Source organism: Corythoichthys intestinalis, chromosome 21 (assembly GCF_030265065.1).
Source record: "Corythoichthys intestinalis isolate RoL2023-P3 chromosome 21, ASM3026506v1, whole genome shotgun sequence".
Classification (NCBI taxonomy): Eukaryota; Metazoa; Chordata; class Actinopteri; order Syngnathiformes; family Syngnathidae; genus Corythoichthys; species Corythoichthys intestinalis.
The window spans coordinates 18,564,375-18,587,313 of NC_080415.1; the positions used below are offsets into that span (position 1 = coordinate 18,564,375).

Below are 22,939 nucleotides of genomic sequence, written 5' to 3' on the forward strand. Positions count from 1 at the left end.
AGCCAGTACTCACATTATCCTGCATGAGGTGGTAAAAACATCTTGTAAGAACTACTACTTGTAAAAACCAGTAAAGTTTGAAATAATTCGTATTTAATCATACTGTGTGCAAGTAAGGATGCAATACGCGGAACAAAAAATGGTAATCATTTTTTTGAAAAGCTGTTTTAAACACAAAAAACAGCATTAATATAACGTAACGTACTCTAGAAACAACATTATCATATTCTCACTTCAGAAAAGAACGATTCGCCGATTGCCATGCTTTGTGATAAAATGGGGACCACTTCAGGAACCATTCAAATTAGAAAGGGGGCTAGTGCCAGTGTGGCTCCACCCCTAAAACTGCCACTGGCGAGGCGAATGAACGAATATTAAGCAGTGTCTGACCAAGCTATAATAGCAATTACGTTACAGTCAAGAGAGTTTGCAGTAAAGGTGTGTGAAATTTCCGATTCTTAGATTATTCCCGATTCGGCCACTGAAGGTTCGAGAACGATTCACAAACATCCATATATTTAAGTAGGCTAAGTAAAGCGGAAATAAAACACAGTCAGCACGGTCTTCCGGACGCAGTGATGAACGGACCGAGAGTAAACATACAACAACTCATACCGCTAGATTAAAAAAAAAATGCCGACAACTGCTACAAACAATGCACTGTTGCTACAAACTTCGCCCACTTTGCTACAAACTACGCCCACATAATGCTACGGTAGATATCACATGTATATAGAGCTAGATGAAATGACAGACTCGCCGGCATTAGTATACAGATATACACCATTTCAAAGCAGTAGACTTCTCAGGAAGGCTCTGTTGTAACCAACCTTCCGAGCAAACCTAATTAACTTTTTATCTAAAATACTCCTAAATCGGCAAAATCTTGACTTGAATCTATCTTTAAATGATGAAACAGTTCTAAAATGTTCACATGTCGAAAGTAGACAGAAGGGAAATTATGGAGTAACGGGAGCAATTTTGACAACTTTAACAATTGATTCACAACATTAAATTAATTGAATGTATTTTAAAGCTGTTGATAATGATTTGGGGAGTTGAGTATTTTATTTACTGGTTTTAACTGTTAACTTGATACTGAAATGGTAGTTTATTAAAGCCTGAGAGGATTTTTGTACTATTTCCGTAACTAACGTAGGAAACATTAAAAGCAGCTAATAGCTGGGGGGGGGGGGGGGGGGGGGGTTGTGCATCATTAACTGATTTATAATCGAATCGTAGCCTCTGAATCGCAATTGTAATCGAATCGTGAGGTGCCCCAAGATTCCCTCCTCTAGTATGCAATGTGACCCCGTGAGTAAAAATATTTTTTTCAAAAAATAGTTGTATCGGTACAGCATCAGCAGATACCGCACAGTCGGGTGTCGAAATTGGTATCAGGAGCCAAAATATTGTATCGGTGCACAACTATTCATGAGTAGCTATGTAAACGCATTGACAAAGTGAACAGAGATCTAAACGTCAAACTGAATCAAATGTGTTTTTCCTCACGTGCTTTAAATATCGCTACTTATTCCTTCTACAACATTCCTGCGCTTCCAACTCTCTCAACAAAGAGCAAAGCATAAACAATTTGCTTATTAATAACAAAAAAATGTTGTTCAGGCTTGTAGCAGCCAGCTTTAGTAATTAAACAAACTCTTCTTGTGTGCGTGTGTGTGTTGCATAGGCATATGCGGGTAAAGTCTTTCATTGGCATTCCCATTAGCGTTTCTAATAATGGTAACTGTGACAAATCTCGAGTTTCTCTAATCATTTTATCTAGGCGCTGCTGCACATGCCAACAGAGGTGGAGCGGCATGAGAAAACAGTCATCATTAAGCGTGGTGGAATAGTGAGGGTGTGTTTGGAGCGTGTGTGCGCATGACTGCGTGTCAATGTGAATACATGAGTGCCAAGTACAGTGTTGTGGTACGCTGCAGTGGGCGCGGCTGGTGGGGTCTTTTATCACTGTAATAACTGGACATCAGGACTGTGCTCGGCTATATTAATGCATGCTAATGGTTCTCAGGGAATAATCACAGGGACGTAATCGATGCGAGTGATAAATGTGATTAAAAGTGATTCATGATGAATAATGAGGGGTTTCGCCACCTTTATCAAATAGGTAAAGAGCTAGACTTTGTAGTTCCATTTATTAATTTTGAAGGAATCGTTCTAGTTGGTCCTGTTGTAGTTGTCCTGGCATCCTGTACAGCCTCAAGCAGGACGCTTCTTTGTCCTCCCTTTTGTAGTTACACCTGAACGCAGCATACTGCAGTGTGTTCCAGGTGCACGTTATATTGAAAGTAGCTTGAGTGAGCAGTGGTTCTTAACCTGAGTTCGATCGAACCCTAGGGGTTTGGTGAGTAAGTCTAAGGGCTCACACACAGAACTCAATTTTCATACACTGATCAAATTGTCATTTTAGACAAGGCTTTGGACTGGTTTTCCTCCAATTTACATGCAATTTCCATTTCTTTCAACTGCTAGTCCTGTAGTTAATGGGAGGTGAAAATGTTTTGCTCAGTGGAAGGTTGACTAGCACTTGGTATGTGGAAGTATAAGAGACCTGCAGGCAACATGGACTGCGTGGATAATGGGAAAAACACTTAATCTTCCATCCATCCATTCATTTTTTTCCCGATTATCCAAGATCGGGTCGCGGCGGAAGCAGCTTCAGCAGAGAAGCCCAGACTTCCCTCTTACCAGCCACTTCATCCACCTCTTCTTGGAGGATCCCAAGGTGTTACCAGGCTAGCCAGGGGACATCGTCTCTCCATCGTGTCGTGGGTCGGCCCCGCGACCTCAAGTGGGACATGCCTGGAACACCTCACCAGGGAGGCGACCAGGAGGCATCCTAATCAGATGCCCGAGCCACCTCATCTGGCACCTCTTAATGCTGAGGAAAAGCAGCTCTACTCAGAGGCCCTCTCGGATGACCGAGCTTCTCACTTTATCTCTAAGGGAGAGCCTGGACGCCATATGGAGGAAACTCAGTTCGGCTGCGTATATCCAGGATCTTGTTCTTTCAGTAAAGACCCTCAGCTCGTGACCATATGTGAGGGTAGGAATGTAAATTGACCGGTAAATTTTATGCCTTTAAAATAGTATGTGAGGTGAGGATGCAGTAATAATATGACACTATAGACATGAAAACGAAAAACAAGAACAGTTTAAATGAGTTTCGTTTCATTTTCCAACATGAAAGTTTGAAATTTGAAGGAATTTAAATGGGAATTCACTTACGTAAATATTAGCTTGCTTGCTTGCATAGTGTCGATATATCGCTTTTTAATTGAACTTTCGAATGGTTTGGTGAATGCACATGTGAAACTAGTGGGGTTTGATACCTTCAGCAAGGTTAGAAACTACTGAGCTGGAGGTAGGCGTTTTTTAAACACTTCCTCAACATCCGGTACGCTGTTAACTCAATTAACATATGTGTCGTTTTATGTTGCCAAAGAGTTGTTAAAAAGAGGGAATTGCTGAGTTTATTTCAATTGTTGTTGTGCAAGTTAGCATGCTAGCAGTTAGTCGCTTAGCAAGTTAAATTCAGCAGTCGCTGTTGGTGCCAAAGTCTTTTGTATTTTGTAAGAATAGAATAGAATAGAATAGAATAGAATAGAATAGAATAGAATAGAATAGAATAGAATAGAATAGCCCTTTATTGTTATTGTACAGTTGTACAATAAAATTGTGGAGCCTTTACAGTGGAGGATGAGATAAAGTTAAAAACTCAAAAGTGACTTGCAAGTATATTAAGTATAAAATCTAAATAAATATAAATATTAAATGTGCATGAGATAGTCCTATCTTTAGGCAGTGCAAATAATCGAAGTGAAGTAGCAGCAGTTTGACAGTGAAGGCGTTGAATATTGCATGTTAATATTGCACATAAGTAATGCACATCGAATATTGCATGTAAACGAATATTGGACATTGGGTGATGTGGTGTTACATAAAGCAGTTCAGAGTGGAGACGGCTTTAGCAAAGAAACGGTTCCTTTACCTTTTTTTTTTTTTTTTTTTTTTTTTTTTTTTAGATACACCTGTGTCAGTTTATGTAAACTTTCCAAGAATTGGGGTATTTGTGCTTTTGTTTATCCTCGTACATATTGCAAATTTGCATAAATGTTCTGCTTTGTTGCACTGCACTTTGCAAGAGGGAAGCAATGAAAAATAAAAAATATTGAGAATAAATATTGTCCACCTTCTGCAACATTTGTAGCTCTTTTTCTTTTACACATAGGCCTACATCAGGATACGGTAAATCATAGAAAAATGGGTTTTGTAATGAACAGTGTGTCTTAGAAACTTTGTACTGTATTATGATACCATTGTTGTCTAGTAGAAAATTGCATTGTTGTGGGGGGTACGCTTCAGTTGAATGTTGCATTTTTTCTTTCCACGCTAAATCTCCTTCTCATTTTTTGCTGTTGTGGAAATGGCCACTCTACTCTCTAGCCCTCCAAAAGTTCAACTTCTGCTCTAGACATCAGCAAGGCGTCAAGCTAACGCCGGCGTGTTAGTGTTGCGCTTCACGCCCAAAGTTGTTGCTTAGGGCCGAGGTCAAGCTTGACGCGCAAACTGCTTTCCGAACACTTGTGTGCCGCAGCATTAAAATTTCTCATAACCGGGCTCACTTGATGCTGAGGGCCAATGCTTCCCTCTGTGGGAATATAAGATTCCCATGCCTCAGACACCAGCTGCTGACACCGTGCGAGCGTTTGTGTGTGCGTACGGTGCAAGCGTACAATGAAGGAAGGACACAGTGCGAGGGGCGGGTGGGGGCGGAGGGACCGCGGTGTAGTGTTCAATAGATGTTAGTGTTTATTGATCGAGCCCCGAAGCTCCGGTCAACGGACAGACTCCCAGGAGACTGCTTCTTCTCGCCTGTTCCCTCCTCTACCAACCACGCTCCCCCCCACCTCCACATACACACATCATCACCTTTTTAATGCGGTGATTCAGTAGAAGATTTTGCCTCATCCAAGTTATGAGACAGGGTCGATTGAGGGGAAACGGAGAGTGGATAACGTAACAGTGACGGGAATGACGGGTATACGGAGATAACCGATTTTCTCTTTCTTTTCTGAAATGACACCTTTTCTCTATAACTTCTCTCTGATGTGTTTTGCAGGGCTGGTGTTAATTTACAGGATGAAGAAAGAGTCAGTAAGAAGCATGACTTCAGCAGACTCAGCGCCACACGGGTCAGTCCCGCAGTCACGGACGTCCATTTTCTGCTGCTAAATTTCGATTAGTGGAAAGATATTCGTCAACTAAACATGGCGATTACCTCACAAATGGTCAGCTAATGCAGCAAAAAATGACTCGTTGAGTCATATCGTTTTCTTAACCTTTATTGAGCCTCGATATAGGGGTCATTTCATAATTGGCAGACATTGGGAAGTTGAAAATTCCAGAAAAATTAACCTAGACTTTTCTGATTTTCTGCTACATATATAAAATAAAATAATTACAAGCTTGATTAGTTCATTAGATCAATAGTACATTTTTTATTACATGTTTTAATTGGTATTTACAATATTTGGTATGAGTTAGCTTTCTCTCAGGCGGTGTTGTTTTTGGCTGCCCTTTTAAATTTCGTCTTAGTCTTTTGGACAAGAATACTTACTAGTTTTAGTCATATTTTATTCATCACAAAATGTGTTTTTCATCATCTAGATTTTGTTGACGAAAACCCAAGACTAATTTTGTCTAGTTTTAGTCGACGTTTACTAAAAATGTTTTCGTCAGTAAATTTTTTTTTCCCTCCAAAAATAAATGAATAAAGAGCAAATATTGTAACATCTACAAAGACAACGCCAACTTGGTGATAATACAAACTCGGCAAGAAAACAATACATTATGTTCAATTAGTACTACCCACCTGGACGCTATGAACTGTATGTAAAAAAAGTTTTATGAGAATTTAAGAGGACGGTCGCTGTTAACATTAGGCTAGTGCGAACGCAAATGCTATGAGTTACATTTAGTGTGTGATGATCACTCAGCTAAGACCTTTAAAGGCTACAGCAGCATTGCATATTCTCTCTGGCTAGGATAAGAAAACAAATCTTACCGTGTGTGCAAGCTTGGAGACTGTAGACGACAGGTGGAGGTGGAGGCGGGGGCAGCACGTTATATAAGTGACACAACCAGATACTGCTACGATGCAGGCTAAATATCGTAATTTTCGGACTATAAGCCACCACCCACCAAATTTGACACAAAAACGGCATTTGTTCATAGATAAGCCGCACTAGACTATAAGCCGCAGCTGTTCTCATTGTATAATGGGATATTTACACCAAAAATTATGAACCGGTAACACTTTATCTGACAGCGGCATCATTAGACCAAATGAACCACCGTGATGCTTTGAACCAATTGGTGGCAAAGCTTCCGTAGGTTCCAAAACGTAAAAAGCCCCCAGACTCGATGCTATCTTCCTTGTTTTCCTCACGTACACTGGACAGTGGCCAAAAAGACTCTCACGCTACTCGTATTGAGTTCGTTCGTTTAATCCAACAAAACGTAATCCAAACGCAAACAAAAGTGCAAATGAGAGAATGTGGGTGGGGGGGGGGGGGGTCATCCACTTGAAATCCAAAAACATAAAGAGATCAATAGCGAGAGAGGTCTAAAAACTGTGTGTCTCTCTCTGGATTATGCCTAACGCAACTGCCCACTCACATAGCTCCTTCCGCATACATCGCCAAAACATGACATCACAAGCCTGAAATCAAATAAATAAATCACTATGAACATGAACAATTAACTAAACTATTATTTAGGCTCCTACAGCTTCATTGCTTCAAGAATCATCATTTGGCCATTACTGCTGCCTTTCAGGGTACAGTCAACCTATGCCGCCACCTGCTGCTAACACTGTTGTCGTCCAGCGTGCCTCCTAGCATGCATTGCAGCGCTACAGATGTAAATGACAATCAAAATTCATGTTCTGTGCTAATTATTTCTTCAGTTACTGTCCTAGTTGTTTCACTAATTGCTAATTAGGTTACTTGGAAACACTTTATTTGACAGTGGCGCCATAAGACTGTCATAAGACCATCATAATTATGACATGGCATTGCCATGAGCGTAAATCAATGCTTATGACAGATATGATTTTGTGTCACCGGGCAAATTATCTAAATTTTGGATGGATGTAAAAGATCCGAGCTGGACATGGAGTTAGAGACAATGGCTTCTGTCACATGCATTCACTTATGCCCATGATAGTGTCTTGTTATAATTATGATGGTCTTATGGCAGTCTTATGACGCCACTGTCAAATAAAGTGTTAATTATTAACCCAGTAAATCGACAAATAAGCCGCACTGGACTATAAACCGCAGGATTCAAAATTAGGGGGAAAAGTAGCGGTTTATAGTCCGAAAATTATGATACACATAAAATGTCACACATTGTGAAAATTTGACTGAAACTATTCTGGATTTCTCATTCTCCTCTCGTAGGACGAAAACTAGCACTCATTATGTTATGTATGTGGTTAAGCTAGCTGTTACCGCTGACCGAGAGCGCAAACATACTTGAGAATGTAAATAAGTCAAGGTTTTTTACATAACAAGGATACATGGGGTACAGCAATACATCTCATCAAGGTTAAATATGTCATAAAAGTATGAAAAATAGTAAAGAGGATATTTCTCTGCCCATTCTTTTGGAAAACTGTTTTAACTGTCAGGTCCAATATATCATTTGATTCACTGCTTTCTTCCTCTATCATGATAAAACATTATGGTTACAGGGTTGCACGAATTAAAAAAAAAACATATCTGAAAGATAATGTTTATTACAACAAACGTTCCCACAGATACTAGAGACAGGAATAAAATGGATCACAAAATGTCCCTGCGTTATGAAATGACCCATATAGTTAAAAAATATATTTTTGGATGAATACCGTTAGTTGTCTCTCAGTATTTACTCAAAAATAAGCTAATGTTTTGCATCCGCAGTTAAAAGCTGGCTGTAAGCACAGAGGTCGGCCCAGTGCTTTGAGTTCCAGGCTGGCCAAGCGGGTGAGCCAGCTGAAGGAGAAGGCCGCGGCCCAGCGTGCCGCGCCATCAGTGGGCATGCTGCGCTGCAGAGTAGCCACCGAAGCAGAAGAGGGGCCAAAGAGTCACTTTGGACACGCAGGAGCAGGTGAGGACTTGCCCTACACGCACCTAAATCATGTTTTTCAAACAGAGAACATATTAACTTTCTGATATTGATGTGTTATCAAGACTCACAACAGGAATGGGAGGCCAGTCAGACCGTTAAAAGAAAGAGGGGTCGCAAACCAAAGGCGTTGATCAGCTTCGACCCAAGCAGAGCTGCTAGCTCGAATCGTGCCACCGAGAAACAGGAAAGCAGGGAAGGGAGTGACAGCGAGAGTTCGGGACATGGTGAGTTTGCTGTCTTCTCGAGTTGTCTTGAACTGTTATACCTTAACTTTTTGAGTTTACAGTATTTCTTCCCAAGAGAGTGCTCATCACAAACAAATCACCTTCATTGCAATTTATAGGCATGTGCCGGGATGAGATTCTGACGGTATGATAACCTGAAGCCAAAATATCACGGTATTGCAATTGCCGTAAAGCACTTTTTTCCATTGAACAGGATTTTTATTTTTCAAAACATATTAGCAAATTGGAACATAAGTATAATGTTAGGTTAAAGTAAATTAAAAAATATATTCTAAATAAAATTAAAATAAATGCAGTCCTTTAAGTGAGCCTGAACCCACAGCCATAGCTAAACATTATTACCATCAGAACAAAAATAAGTGAATTATTTCCCATAAAAAGCACGTGTGTATGTCCCGTATCATGTTTATATTATACATGCACTCTCATTCTTAACATAGACAGTTGCCAGAGAGAATAAACAACCACGTTTTACCACTGCTAGACACACTAAACACGCTGGACTTAACTCTCGCAGCTGGTGGGAAACGTCCATGACAGTGTTTACTAACCTTTAATTATGTATAAATGCGAAATCATATAGGAAGTATTGCCTCCTCGGTGTCCACCCTCCGCAAACATGTTTTGCATGTCGGTTGGCCCTCCTCCTCTAAGCCACGGCCGTCTGTAACTTTTCTGTAGCCGAAATATTTTCATACTAATGATTTCGGAAAAAGTTCAGGAGTTTCACCTCCTCCAGCCATCGTGTAGCACAGCTGACACTGAGCAACAACCGGTGGTGGCTGGGTGAGCCTTACAGCTGCAAGCGAGGGATTTCTCCATGCATTTTTGGGACATAAAGAATAGCTAATACCTTAAGGACGGTATGACAGAAGATTTTTGCAGTTTTTAAACCTTGACATTTTTATTCCACGGTATACCTTGAAACCGGCAATTGGCACATGTCTAATTGCAAATCAACCTTTTCCAACAAAATTAAATGAACCTCTGTCTGGCTCCCTTTATAAATTTTAGACAAAGCTGGTTTTTAAAATATAAAATCAAAAGAGAATATACGTGATATGACAATATGTATCAGCAAAAAATTACTTTCATCACTATTGTCAATTTGAATACCATATTGTTAGAATACACAGTACTTAACTCTCAAGTGCTGATATTTCTTGAATAACTGATTCTAAACAGCTGCCAGATGTCCCTTTACATGGGTGTGATAAACCACCCCATGACGCAAACATATGGTGCATAAATAAAGGTATTAACTCTTTAGCTACCATTGATAGTGATAGACATCCAATCCATTTGAACTAGCAGGGCTGGCATTGAATGATTGTTTTACTGCCATTGACCGCAATCGATGTCCAATCTACTTTATTCGCCCCTCCCAGTCAAAAAGGATTGGACGTCTATAGCCGTCAACGGCAGCCAATCATTTAAGCTTGCTCTTAGTTTAACATTGTGGAATTTCAGTCCAAGCGCATGCACGTGTGCGAGTACGGCTATTCGTTCGCACATTCGTGAGTGAAACATCTCCCATCATTAGTGGCCTCTTCTCACTTCCCGGCTCTTCTGTCACAAAGTTAAAACCGTTAACGACTTGCCGCAGGCATGCGATGCCACTCCCTCTTGTAACCCCCCCGCCCGGTGTCCCCCACACCCGAACACTGTACAGTAACACAATCTCACTCCAGACTTGTTCAGAATGTCACACCCGTGTCCTCGTCGCTCTTCTTCACCTCCCCGGCTTAGAGCGGATTGCCTTCTCAGCGGCTGTGAGGAGACACGAGGAAGCCTCTTGTGCTTTTTTTTTTTTTTTTTTTTTTTTACTATGCGAGATACAAAACTTGAGGGAATAAAGTGGCTGACCTTCTGGCCTTTTAATGACATTGACATATAGAAGCTGAGCGAGTGTGTGTGTGGCAGAGTGTCGACGACGGCTGCGTAAGTGACAAGTGTGTCGGTGATGTGTCGACACTCGACGCGACCCTTGCAGTCGGTGACACGCAGCTGCCAATGACTATCAGATGTGCGCGTGTGTAAATCAAGGTCGGCGTATGTGAACGTGCGTGCGTGTCCAAATTGGCTTCCCATCGCTGCGCCGCAGTACATGAACACGACAACTATTACGGTTCCACCATTCCGAGAGCTGTTCCGCTCAATAGGACTGTGGATCACATTGGGCTTCCCAACTAGTACAGTGGAACATTTGGTACACCTACACAATGTAATGAGATCCAATATCCCAAATTCTGCATTTACAAAGAGAGAATAGCTGGTTTAGAAGGTAGAAGTTACTTATTCACTGTGTTCGGTTCCTTCAGACGTACAGGGTGACCCAAAAAAAACGAGGCCTTTTTAACAATCCAATAAAATCAAAAGTGACGATAGAAAAAATATTTTATTTATAGTAAATGAAACCTTAAAACATCATATTTAAGAAACAATGATGGATTTTTTATCATTTAAAAATGACATTCTCATACCTGTCAACCCGAGGCCGTTGGCAATCTTACAAATAGTGACGTATGCCCTTACGAAATGGTGACTAAATATAGGGTGCAATATGAAACAAAAATACTTTTTTTTTTAATAATATTAATTTATTGGTAATACTGTAACATATAACCTGGCGCAATCAAAGAACAATATCTTTAGCTCACATCATGATTACTAAAATTTAACAGTGACTTTTGTTATAATTGTATGTCACACTTTTGACAATTTCATCATGGCACTTCAGCTCGCAATTTAGTTTGACTTAAAGGTAGTTCGTTAGTGTGTCCCATTATAAATTAAAAAGGTCAATTGATAAAATTAACTTACCGATGCAATCTTTGAGTCAGGGAACATTTCTTTTGCTAATTCTGAGAAGTGATCAGCAATAGTTGCAGGCAAATTGTGTTTGGCAACAAATTGGCAGTATAAAATCTCCGCCTTCATCACTTTTCATTCTGCAGACTTCATCTTTATGACCTGTGTTGTTAATCTTACTTTTAAAAATGTAGTTAATTACAAATGACTTCTCCCAAAAAGTATTTGAGTTAGTAACTCAGTTACCGGAATGTAAGTGTAATTAGTTACTTGGCAAAGTAACTGGTGTTACCTTTCATGTTTTTTTTCCTTCATCCCCCCCCCCCCCCCCCCAAAAAAAACCTAAAAAACATTAACCTTGGCTATGTTTGGAAGTCATTTAATGCTGTGAATTAACTGTTAAAGTTGTTAAAATTGCTCCCGTTTTTGCATTTGTTCCCTTCTGTCGACTTTCGACATGTGAAAGTTTTTAAAATGTTTCATAATTTAAAGATAGATTCAAGACAAGATTTTGCGGATTTAGGAATATTGTAGATTAAAAAAAAAAAAAAAAGCTTCGCTAGGAAGGTTCACTACAACAGAGCCTTTCTGAGAAGTCTGCTGCTTTAAGATGATGGCTGTTTACTAACGCCGCCAGGTCTGTCATTTCGCATGTAGTTCTATATGCATGTGATATCTAGGCGTAGATTTTAGGCTGTCGGCTACAGTCAGGAAATATTGGAGCCATCTAGCCTAGCATCGCGTTTGCTACAGCGACACAACAAACACTCTTCTCTGTCCCTGTCTCTGGCTTTTCTCGCGTCAATCAACCAACGTAGTAACGCATTGTCTCGTTGCCAAAACGGTGACAAAATCGGAACGGAGAAACAAACGTAATGCACAAAAAACATACAGATTTTGAACGTACGGCGTACATATTTAAAAATCAGTGCTCACTTGTACAAATTACGCCGAAACCGTACAACTTGACAGGTATGCGTTCTCTAAATGGCGCCCTCCTGTTCGAACGCATTTTTGAAATCTGTTGTTGAGATTCCTCATTGATTCCTCATTTGAGCTGGGATACTGGGAATTTCATCCTGAATTCACCATGGTTACCAAAATGGCAGATTGTTTACCTGCTCAAGGTCACAGTCTCGCAGTGCTGCCAATACGCAAAAATTGCCGTTTTTTTTTTTTTTTATAACCCTGGTCAACAGCAGATTACCATGATTTGTGCGAAAATGGGAACAGGGGCACTTCAGGAGTCATTCAAATTAAAGGTAGGGCCATTGCCCCTGTGGCCCCACCCCTAAAACCGCCACTGCAGTGCCGTCCAACGCTTTACGACCATCTGAAAAACTGAACAATCTCGCATTGGCAGCACATCTATTTTGATCTAAATAAATGCTTTTCTACAGCTCTTCCCTCACCTCCCATAAGACGATCTGTCCTTAATGTTTTGTCCGCTGAGCACACTCACTAATGCGCAAGTTTGTCAACGCGCACGTCGTCGACGCCAAAGGAATATTGAAAGTCAGTTGTCGATACGTTCTGTCGAAGCAAGTCCCCTGACGTAGTTAACGGTGTTTGCATTCAGATCATTCAAACCTTATGTGACTGATCCTATTGATGTTGTGCCTCCGCAGAGGATGAGGAGGACTGTAGCTGCAACAGTGATGAGGGAGCCTGCGACATCAGAATTAGCTCATCCGGCAAAGAAGCTCCTTCAAACTCTTTTTCGGCCCAGTCGTCTAAACTGCACTCAGCCCAGAAAATCTCTAATAATAAACCAGGACTTCCAGGTGAGATCTTAACGCTTATTGAGTAATTTAACACTTTCAGGCACTCATTTAACTCACTGGCTGCCATTGACGGAGCTAGGCATCCAATCCCATACTGTCAATCCAAGGCCATTGGCAATCTTACAAATAGTGACGTATGCCCTTACAAATTGGTGACTAATCTTACAATGTTGTATATAGCGTGCAATATGAAACAAAAATAATACTCAATTTTTAAAATAATATGAATTTATTGGTAATATTGTAACATATAACCTGGAGCCATCAAAGAACAATATCTACAGCTACATGATGATTACTAAAATTAAAAGTGACTTTTGTTATAATTGTATGTAGCACTTTTGGTAATTTCTATCATGTCTTAATGGCTGCACTTCAGCTCGCAATTCAGTTTGACTTCAGTTTGAAGGTAGTTCATTAGTGTGTCCAATTATAAATTAAAAAGGTCAATTAATAAAATTAACTCACCGATGCAATCTTTGAGTCAGGGAACATTTCTTTTGCTAGTTCTGAGAAGTGATCAGCAATAGTTGCAGGCCAATTGTGTTCGGCAACAAATTGGCAGAATAAAATCTCCGCTTTCGTGACTTTTCATTCTGTAGACTTCATCTTTATGACCATTGTTGTTAATCTTACTTTTCAAAAGTAATTAGTTAATTAGTTACAAATTACTTCTCCCAAAAAGTAATTGAGTTAGTAACTCAGTTACCTGAATGTAAGAGTAATTAGTTACTTGGCAAAGTAACTGGTGTTACCTTTAATGTTTTTTTTTTCTCTTTTTTTTCATTTAAAAAAAAACAAAAACAAACATAGTATTTATTATTTCATTTCAGTGTGAAAGTTTTTAAACTGTTTCATCATTTGAAGATAGATTCAAGTCAAAATTTTGCTGATTAAGGAGTATTTTGGATAAAAAGTTACTTAGGTTCGCTAGGAAGGTTCACTACAACATAGCCTTTCTGAGAAGTGTACTGCTCTAAAATGGCAGCTGTTTACTAACGCCACCGAGTCTGTCATTTCGCATGTAGTTCTATATGCATGAGATATCTAGGTGTAGATTGTAGGCTGTCGGCGATAGTCAGGAAATATTGGAGCCACCTAGCCTAGCATCGCGTTTGCAACAGCGTCATGAAAAACACTTCGATCTGAATGTCTCTGACTTTTCTCGCGTCATTCAATGTAGTAACGCATAATAACGCACATTGTCTAGTTGCCGAAACGGTGACAAAATCCGAACGGAGAAAAAAAAACGTAATGCACGAAAAACGTACAGATTTTGAACGTACGGCGTACACATTTAAAAATCAGTGCTTACTTGTACAAATTACGTCGAAACAGTACAACTTGACAGGTATGCAATCCAAAAGTGGAGTGGACGTCCACTTCTCTCAATGGCAGCCAATGAGTTAAATGTAAATGCCCTGTAAGTATAAAAGTCAAAATTCATGCATGAAAGGGTTAAAAATAAAAATAATTGCTAATATTTCTTTTTTTTTTTTTTTAATGACAACAAAAATTTAGTTTTTCAGTGTCATTTTTTGGCTGCCTACTGTGCTGACCACTGTCCCCAGAAGAGTTAAGATTCTAGTTTATGAATCCAACTCTGCTAAAATGATCCCCTGTTACGTTCAGGAAGCATAGCCGTCGCGGACCAGAGAAAGGCCCACAGGAAGCAGTGCCTAGCCAAGTGCAAAAGTGAACATCGCGGATTGAGAAGAGCTTCTCTTCCCGGCTGGGTGGCCTCTGCAGCGGGCTGCGCTTTTGGGGACGGCCGGGGAAGCCACGCACCTCTGCTAGAAGATAACAGGAATTGCAAGGAAGCCATGAGGAGAGACTCAGCATTGCACAGTAATGCTGGAAAGGTGAGACTCACTACCTGCATATTATTAATATATGGCGGAAAATACTCAGGTGACTTGGAGTTCCTTTCTGAGATCCCCAATTTGGCCATATTTCAAAATTGTTCTATATGCATGTGTGATGCATTATTTTAAAGCTTAAAATCGCAATTTTCTGGGGGAAGAAAATTTTTGAACAGGAGGGCATTTAAAAATAAAAGTTTTTTTGTTTTTTTTCAAACAGCTAAACCCTAACTAAAGGTGAGAGCACGCGAGAGCATAATTAAAAACGCCATGATTTTAATGCAATATTATCACGTACTTACCTCTTACCTTGTACTTACCTACCAAAAACTCCATGTAGCATGTATCATCGAGTGTCAAGGCACAGCTGTGAATGGCCATAGCCGGATTTTGGGGGGGATTTTATGGGTAATATAGCAAGGGTTGCGCTGCAGAAATTGCAGACATCAAGGAGTGGTCGAGATTTTCATTTTCATATATTTACCCTTTTAAACGTTTTTTTTTCCATTTTTCTCTGTTTGGATCAATTATTTATCTAAAATATTGGGGAAAATGCGACAGTAACGGAAAAAAATACAATTAAACGATCATTATGAGGTAGATATCCTAGGCATTTGTTCAGACGCTAATTTTTTCATTGTGACATAATTTGTTTAAAAGTATAAAATATGCGAATGAATAATTTTTTTAAGTGTTTTTTTTTTTTTTTTTTTTTTAACTTCAGTGGGGAGAACAAGTATTTGATACAATGCCAATGGCCCCCCATTGGCAGTGTATCAAATACTTGTTCTCCCCACTGTAAATATTAGACATCAATTAATGATTCAAATCTAAAAATGACAGACATTTTGAATAATAAATACGATTACTTCTTTTTATGGCTAGGTTGAAACAAAGCTGTTGCGCGACGTCTGTAAATGTGAGTTTCCAGGGTAAAACGGACAAATTAAAAATAGTTCGGGGACTTAAAGCGCCATGAATCTGCTATGGCAGCATATAGACATATTGTTGTTTCAAACACAAAAGTTCCTTTGGCTTAAAGTACAGCAGTTTATTTTAAAGAGGGGTGCAAGAGCAGAAACTGCTTTTTCAGTCTTGTCTGAGTTTTCCGCCATATATAATTTGCTGAATTGATAAGCCGTTTTTTCTCAATGAAATGCTGAGTTAAATATTTCTGGAATGTGTATTTATCCAATTAAAAGTGATTGATTTATGGACGTGAGATTTTCCACTTACCGTAATTTTCGGAATGTAAGCCGTTACTTTTTTTCCGTCAATTTGAATCCTGCGGGTTGTAGTCCAGTGCAGCTTATCTTTTTATTTATTTGGGTATTTAGGTAACACTTTATTTGACAGCGGCATCGTAAGTACTATCATAAGACCGTCATAATTAAGATATGACACTATCATGGGCAGTGATGAATGCTTATTACAGATGTCATTAGGCATGTGCTGGAATGATATTTTGACGGTTTGATAACCTTAAGCAAAAATATCACAGTACCGCAATTACAGCTCTAAAATGTATTACTTTTTTATTAGGATTTTTATTTTTCAAAACATATTAGCAAATTGGAACATAAGTGTAATGTTAAGTTAAAATTAAAAAAAATATATATATATATTCTAAATAAAATAAATGCAGTCCATTATGTGAGCCTAAACCCACAGCCACAGCTCAACATTATTACCATCAGAACAAAAATAATTATATTTTCCATAAAAAGCACGTGTGTATGACTCGTATCATGTTTACATTAAACACACAATCGCTTTCTCAACACAGACAGTTGCCAGAGAGAAAAAAACACCACGTTTTACCACCGCTAGACGCACTAAACACGCTGGAGTTAACTCTCGTAGCTGGTGGGAAACGTTCATGACACTGTTTACTTACCTTTAATTTTGTATAAATGCGAAATCATATTGGAGGTATGGCCCCCTTGGCAGCCACCCTCCTCAAACATGTTTTACATGTAGGTTGGCCCTGCTCCTCCAACCCGTGGCCGTCTGTAACTTTTCTGTTGTCGAAGTATTCCCATTCCAGTGATTTCTTTGTCTTCGATGGTGGAAAAAGTTGAGAAAGTTTCACATCCTCCAGCCATCGTGTAGCACAGCTCAGACTCACTGACACTGGGCAACAACCGATGAGGCAGGGTTGGGCCTTACACCTGCAAGCAGGGGATTTCTCCATGCATTTTTGGGACATAAAAAATAGCTAATACCTTAGTGACGGTATGACCGAAAATTTCTGCGGTTTTGAAACTGACGTTTTCATACCACGGTATACCTTGAAACCGGTAATCGGCACATTTCAAGATGTCACTTAGTGTCATCCGGCAAATTTTGTCACTATTATGTCCAGCTTGGATCTTTTACATCCATTCATCCATCCATTGACACTAAATGATATCTGTGACCGTGTCATATCATAATTATGACGGTCTTATGACTGTCTTGTGACACAGCTGTCAAATAAAGTGTTACCGATTAATATTTTTGGGGGTAAATCTCCCATAATACAGTGAGGACAGCTGCGGCTTATAGTCTGGTGTGAGTTATCTATGAACAAATGCCGTTTTCAAATTTGGTGGGTGGCGCCTTATAGTGCGTAAATTACGGTAGTTAATGATTGGTTATTCATTGTAATTAAATTGTGAAAAATACAAAATATTTTATTACAAAATGTATTTGTAATTTTGTATCTATTTTGTATTCTTTAATCTCATTAGAAATTGGTTAAGTTTTTTTTGTAAATGATTAAAAAAACATAAAATATTACATATATATATTTTTAACATTGTTACATGGTAATGATGATAATAATTAAAATATATAAAAGTATTAACTGTGCCTTGGATCATACATTCAGTTATCTAAAAAAAAGTTTATAAAGTGTAGATTATTAAAAAAATAGTCATTTGAATTTACATTTTAACATTTTTAGATGATTTTAACTTCATTATTTATAATAAACTTATTAACATTTTTTTTATTGTTAAAACAAACCATTTCGTACACTTTTTCAAAAATGTACCCGTCAATCTGCTGATTTTTGTCATCAAATTATGAAAAGTCTAGCAAGGTTATCAGAAACCTTTGAGTATGATGCAATTCAGTTTTACAGCGCTGAATATTTTAACCACAGTAAAAATAACTGGTACTGTCTTTCAGCATCTGCATATGTACCATGACGTTCAGATTGTCTACTATTTCTCTAGTAAACGTGTCGTAATAATTTGATGTTCTTTCGCAATTGCGTACAAGGTGCCGTTTTAAACTGAATGCAAAAGCATCAATCTGAAACTTTCACCCCGTTTACAGTTTGTGACACAGCAACCGTTAAAAATCCAGTGAGTGGGAGAAAGAGTAGTTTCACTTTCTGAAAACAAAGACAGCAAAATAAATAAAGCTGGTGGAGGAAAAGACCAACTGATAGCTTGTGAGAAGCTCAACACCTAGACAGAAAATGCATCCAATTTACCGATACCTCTTCTTTCTTGAGTCATTGTCACAGCATGTGCAAAATGCATAATAAGGGAGTATAAAAGCATGACCTGAAACACACCCATGTAATACACACACACACTATCACCCATTGCCTCTGGTGACGAAACGTCTGTCAGCCGAGAAATTTACGATTCCAAGTAGAAAGTTCAACACAAACGCCCCACTCTTGTACATTTACCATCCCGTGGAAAGCATAAATGCAAGCAGAAACCTGTCGGACAAGCTGACTTTTCATCATCACTCATCAGTAGTCTTTGGACGGAGACTAGACTAAACCTGTCTGGGCATGGGTAGTCACTGAGGTGTGAGTTACTCAAGTTGAGAACAATAAATTACACTTCAGGTTTCTGTGTAAACAGGAGTTGTATGGTGCCAAACATTCTCTGTCATTGACGGCAATAGACGTCCAATCCATTTTAACTGGCAAGTTTTGAGCGATCCTAAGCCTAACACTATATGGCTGCCGCATATTTTGATTTGGTAAATTTTGACATCAAATTCATTTAAACTAAGATGGCTAGCACGGAGAGATCATGTTTCACTGCCATTGAGGGCGACAGACATTTTGACTGGGAGGGATCGCTGCCAGCCCCGCCGGTGAAATTGGATTGGACGTCTGTCACAATCAATGGCAGCCAATGAGTTAAGTCACTTTTTTTTAAAATGGAATTCTATCATTTTTTTAGGTGTGTTTTCAGAAGTTTTTTTTTTTTTTTTTTTTTTTTTTTTTTAACCCTTTGTGGCCTGCAACATGAAGCAATTGTCAGAGAATCCCAAAAATTTAAAAATAAGATCTTAATGGGACCTCTTTTCAAATTTGTAATAAAAAAAAAAAAAAAAAAGAATCAATAGGAATTTGTGTAAAGAGCACTCTTATAAATAAATAAATAAATATATCATTTGTAAATCATGATTTTTTTTTTCTCATGGAACCTTCAGACCACTTGCATCCATCACTTTTATGAGAAAGAAATTTCAAAATTCTGAATTACTCTCAAAATCACAAAATTTTAAGCGTAGCAAATGTGATGCACATGGTTATAAAGGGTTAAAAGATAAAAATTTAAAAAAATATATATTTTAATTGGAAAAAAAAAGGAAACGTAACATTTTAAAAGTATAAATAAGTGAAAATTGTACTATTAAAAGGCTAAAAAAAAAGTTGATCTAATACAAAAATAACCTGTTTTCATCAAAGACAACAGAAATGAGATAATAATTATTGTTTTTCCTTTGTTTTTTTTTAATCAAAAAATAAAATTAAAAAAATAATTTTTACTCTTTACCATATAAACCATACCCTTAGTTTATTTTTAGATAACACAAAAATGTTATTTCCTGTTTTGCAATCAAAAGAAGATGAAATAAAAACATAACTTTTTAAAAATACCGTAATTTTCGGACTATAACCTGCTACTTTTCCCCCCTCATTTTGAATCCTGTGGCTTATAGTCCAGTGTGGCTTATTTGTTGATTTATTTGGGTTAAGAGGTAGCACTTTATTTGACAGCTGCATCATAAGACTGCCACAAGACCGCCATAATTATGAAATGACATTATCATGGGCATTAACGAATGCTTATGATGGTTTTGATTTCGTGTCATTCGGCAAATTATGTTACAAACTCCAGTTTATGTCGAGCTCAGATCTTTTACATACATTCAATAGTGAGATATTTTGCCGGATGACACAAAAAATATTTGTCATAAGCATTTATCAATGCTCATGGCAGTGTCATGTCATAGTTATGATGTTCTTATGGCGCCACTGTCCAATAAAGTTACCAAATACCATAAGTAGCAATTGATGAAAGCACTAGATCAGTAACTTAAGAAATAATTGGCACAGAACATGAATTATGATTTTTGTTTACATCTGTAGCGCTGCAATGCATGCTAGGAGGCATGTTGGACGACAACAGTGTTGACAGCAGGAGGCAGCAAAGGTTGATTGTCTCCCCCAAGGGAGCAGTGATGGCCAAATGAGGATTCTTGAAGCAATTGAGTTAATTTGGCCTTATGACAGTCTTATGATGCCATTGTCAAATAAAGTGTTACCCTGTTAAAAATTTATGTCCCGTAATTTTCACACTATAAGGCGCACCTGCCTATAAGCCGCCACCCACCAAATGTGACATGGAAATGGCATGTGTTCATAGATAAGCCGCACTGGACTAAAAGCCGCTGCTGTCCTCACTGTATTATGGGATATTTCCACCAAAAGATGTCAACCGGTAATGCTTTTATTTGACAGCGGCATCATACGAATGTCATAAGACCAAATGAACCACCACGAAGCTTTGAACCAATTGGCTGCAAAGCTTCATGGCTTCAAGAAGCTTCATTTGGCCATCACTGCTCCCTCGGGGGAGACAGTCAACCTCTTCTGCCACTTGCTGTGAACATTGTTGATGTCCAACATGCCTCCTAGCATGCATTGCAGCACTACAAATGTAAACAACAATCAAAATGCATGATCTGTGCTAATTATTTCTTCAGCTACTGTTCCAGTTGTTTCATTAATTGTTAGTTATGGTATTTGGTAACACTTTATTTGACAATGGTGCCATAAGACTGTCATTAAACAATCATAACTATAACGTGACACTGTCATGAGCATTAATGAATGCTTATAACAGATGTCATTTAGTGTTATCGGGCAAATTATCTCACTTTTGAATGGATGCAAAAGGTCCAACCTGGACATAAATGGAGTTAGTAACATAATTTGCCGGATGACACTTAATGACATCTGTCCTAAGCCTTCAGTAATGCCCATGATAGTGTCATTCATAAATATGACTGTCTTATGACAGTCTTATGACGCCATTGTCAAATAAAGTGTTACCAAATACCATAACAAGCAATTAATGAAACAACTGGAACAGTAACTGAATAAATAATTAGCACAGAACATGAATTTTTATTGTTATATACATCTGTAGCACTGCAATGCATGTTAGGAGGCATGTGTTGCCTATTAACCCAAATAAATCAACAAATAAGCCGCACTGGACTATAAGCAGCAGGATTCAAAATGAAGGAAAAAAGTAGCGGTTTGTAGTCCAAACATCCATGATACAGTGAGGACAGCTGCGGCCTATATTCCAGTGTGGCTTATCTATGAATAAATGCCGTTTTCGTGTCTATGGTGAGGGGCGGCTTATAGTCAGGTGCGCGTTATAGTCTGAAAATTACAGTGTATATACATAGGTGAAAATTTACTATTAGAGGCTCGAAGGAGGACAAATTTTAGGTCAATTTTAATTGTGGCAGTCCTAGACGTCTGTCACCAGCAATAGCACCCAATGAGTTAAAAAAAAAAGGAATAAAACTGATATGAACATCATTCCCAGCATTCAGTCAAGCAAACCAAGCTTTATCCCAGCAAAGCAATTTTTGTACTATTGTATTCTTGTTCCCATTAAGTCCTTGTGTGTGATGAGTCATCACGCCAGCATACATGTACTTTCTACCTCTTAATGTCAACTCTCATTTCCAACTCCAGGCTCAGGGTCACGCAGTCAGCCGACTCCTGCAGAGCTTCACCGCAGACGACGGCTTTCGCTTGGATGAAGACAGCAGCTTCTCTGAGGGTGAGGAAGAGGATGAGGAAGAGGAAAGCAAACAGACCACAGTGCACCTTCCTCCCAAAATGCCTTGCAAAATACCCGGTAGGCATCACGCCGACATACAGATAATTACATTTTTTAAAGAGCATGCCGTAACAATGAGCTCATATTGTATTGATACGCCTTAGACACAAATATTTCCATTATTTTCGACTCATCAGCCTTGCCCAATTGCGTGCTGAGTAAAGAGATGCTAGTTGACGGATTGAAGATTTTGATATCTAAGGAAGACGAATTGCTCTACGCCGCCCTTGTCCAGACTCTGGATCTTCCTGATATGTAAGTTCCTGACACAAAGCACTCATTCAACTGTGTTATGATTTAAACATATATCGAAGGAGTTGGACCTTCACACTTCATTTTGTTTTTGTCCCCTAGATTTAGTGTCGTCATTGAAGGGGAGCGCGGGAATCGCCCCCGGATCTATTCACTGGAGCAAATCCTGCAGGAAGCTGTGAGTTTCAGTTGTGTGGTCCTGGTAAAAACATGTATTAAAACACAGACCTTTTTAGTATAAATGAACGTCATCAAACACAATTCAATTTGTTATATTCATATAAATATTTATGCAATGCCATGACACGGACTGCTCCCGCTAACAACATGCTGATGAACAGAGAGGAGTTAGTTTACAACAGAACAGTCGGTGAGCCGATTCAATCCAACTTTATTTATAGAGGACTTTAAAAACAACACATTTAGCTAAATTGCTTAATACAGTATAACATAAACAGCCAATGTGAAAATACAGCAAGGAACATTACATGTAAATAATGACATTTCCACTGGTACAGGAACAATTAACTCATTCACTCCCAGGCAAGGCCCACAGAAAATTCTGTTCTATTGCTTTATAAACATGGAACCCACCAAAAGAAAGATTAGACTCTCTTCTT

General features: G+C 38.7%; 1 protein-coding gene across 1 annotated transcript in view; it reads left to right on the forward strand.

The window, feature by feature from the left end:
* The window catches only part of bahcc1b (BAH domain and coiled-coil containing 1b), a 132,048-nt gene that overhangs the window by 101,945 nt on the left and 7,164 nt on the right, over positions 1–22,939 (forward strand). The window contains exons 15-22 of the mRNA XM_057825424.1: positions 5,144–5,216; positions 7,992–8,178; positions 8,262–8,423; positions 12,884–13,039; positions 14,672–14,901; positions 21,920–22,085; positions 22,205–22,322; positions 22,422–22,497. Of these exons, the coding sequence (XP_057681407.1) occupies positions 5,144–5,216; positions 7,992–8,178; positions 8,262–8,423; positions 12,884–13,039; positions 14,672–14,901; positions 21,920–22,085; positions 22,205–22,322; positions 22,422–22,497 (1,168 nt within the window). The remainder of the gene's footprint in view (positions 1–5,143; positions 5,217–7,991; positions 8,179–8,261; positions 8,424–12,883; positions 13,040–14,671; positions 14,902–21,919; positions 22,086–22,204; positions 22,323–22,421; positions 22,498–22,939) is intronic.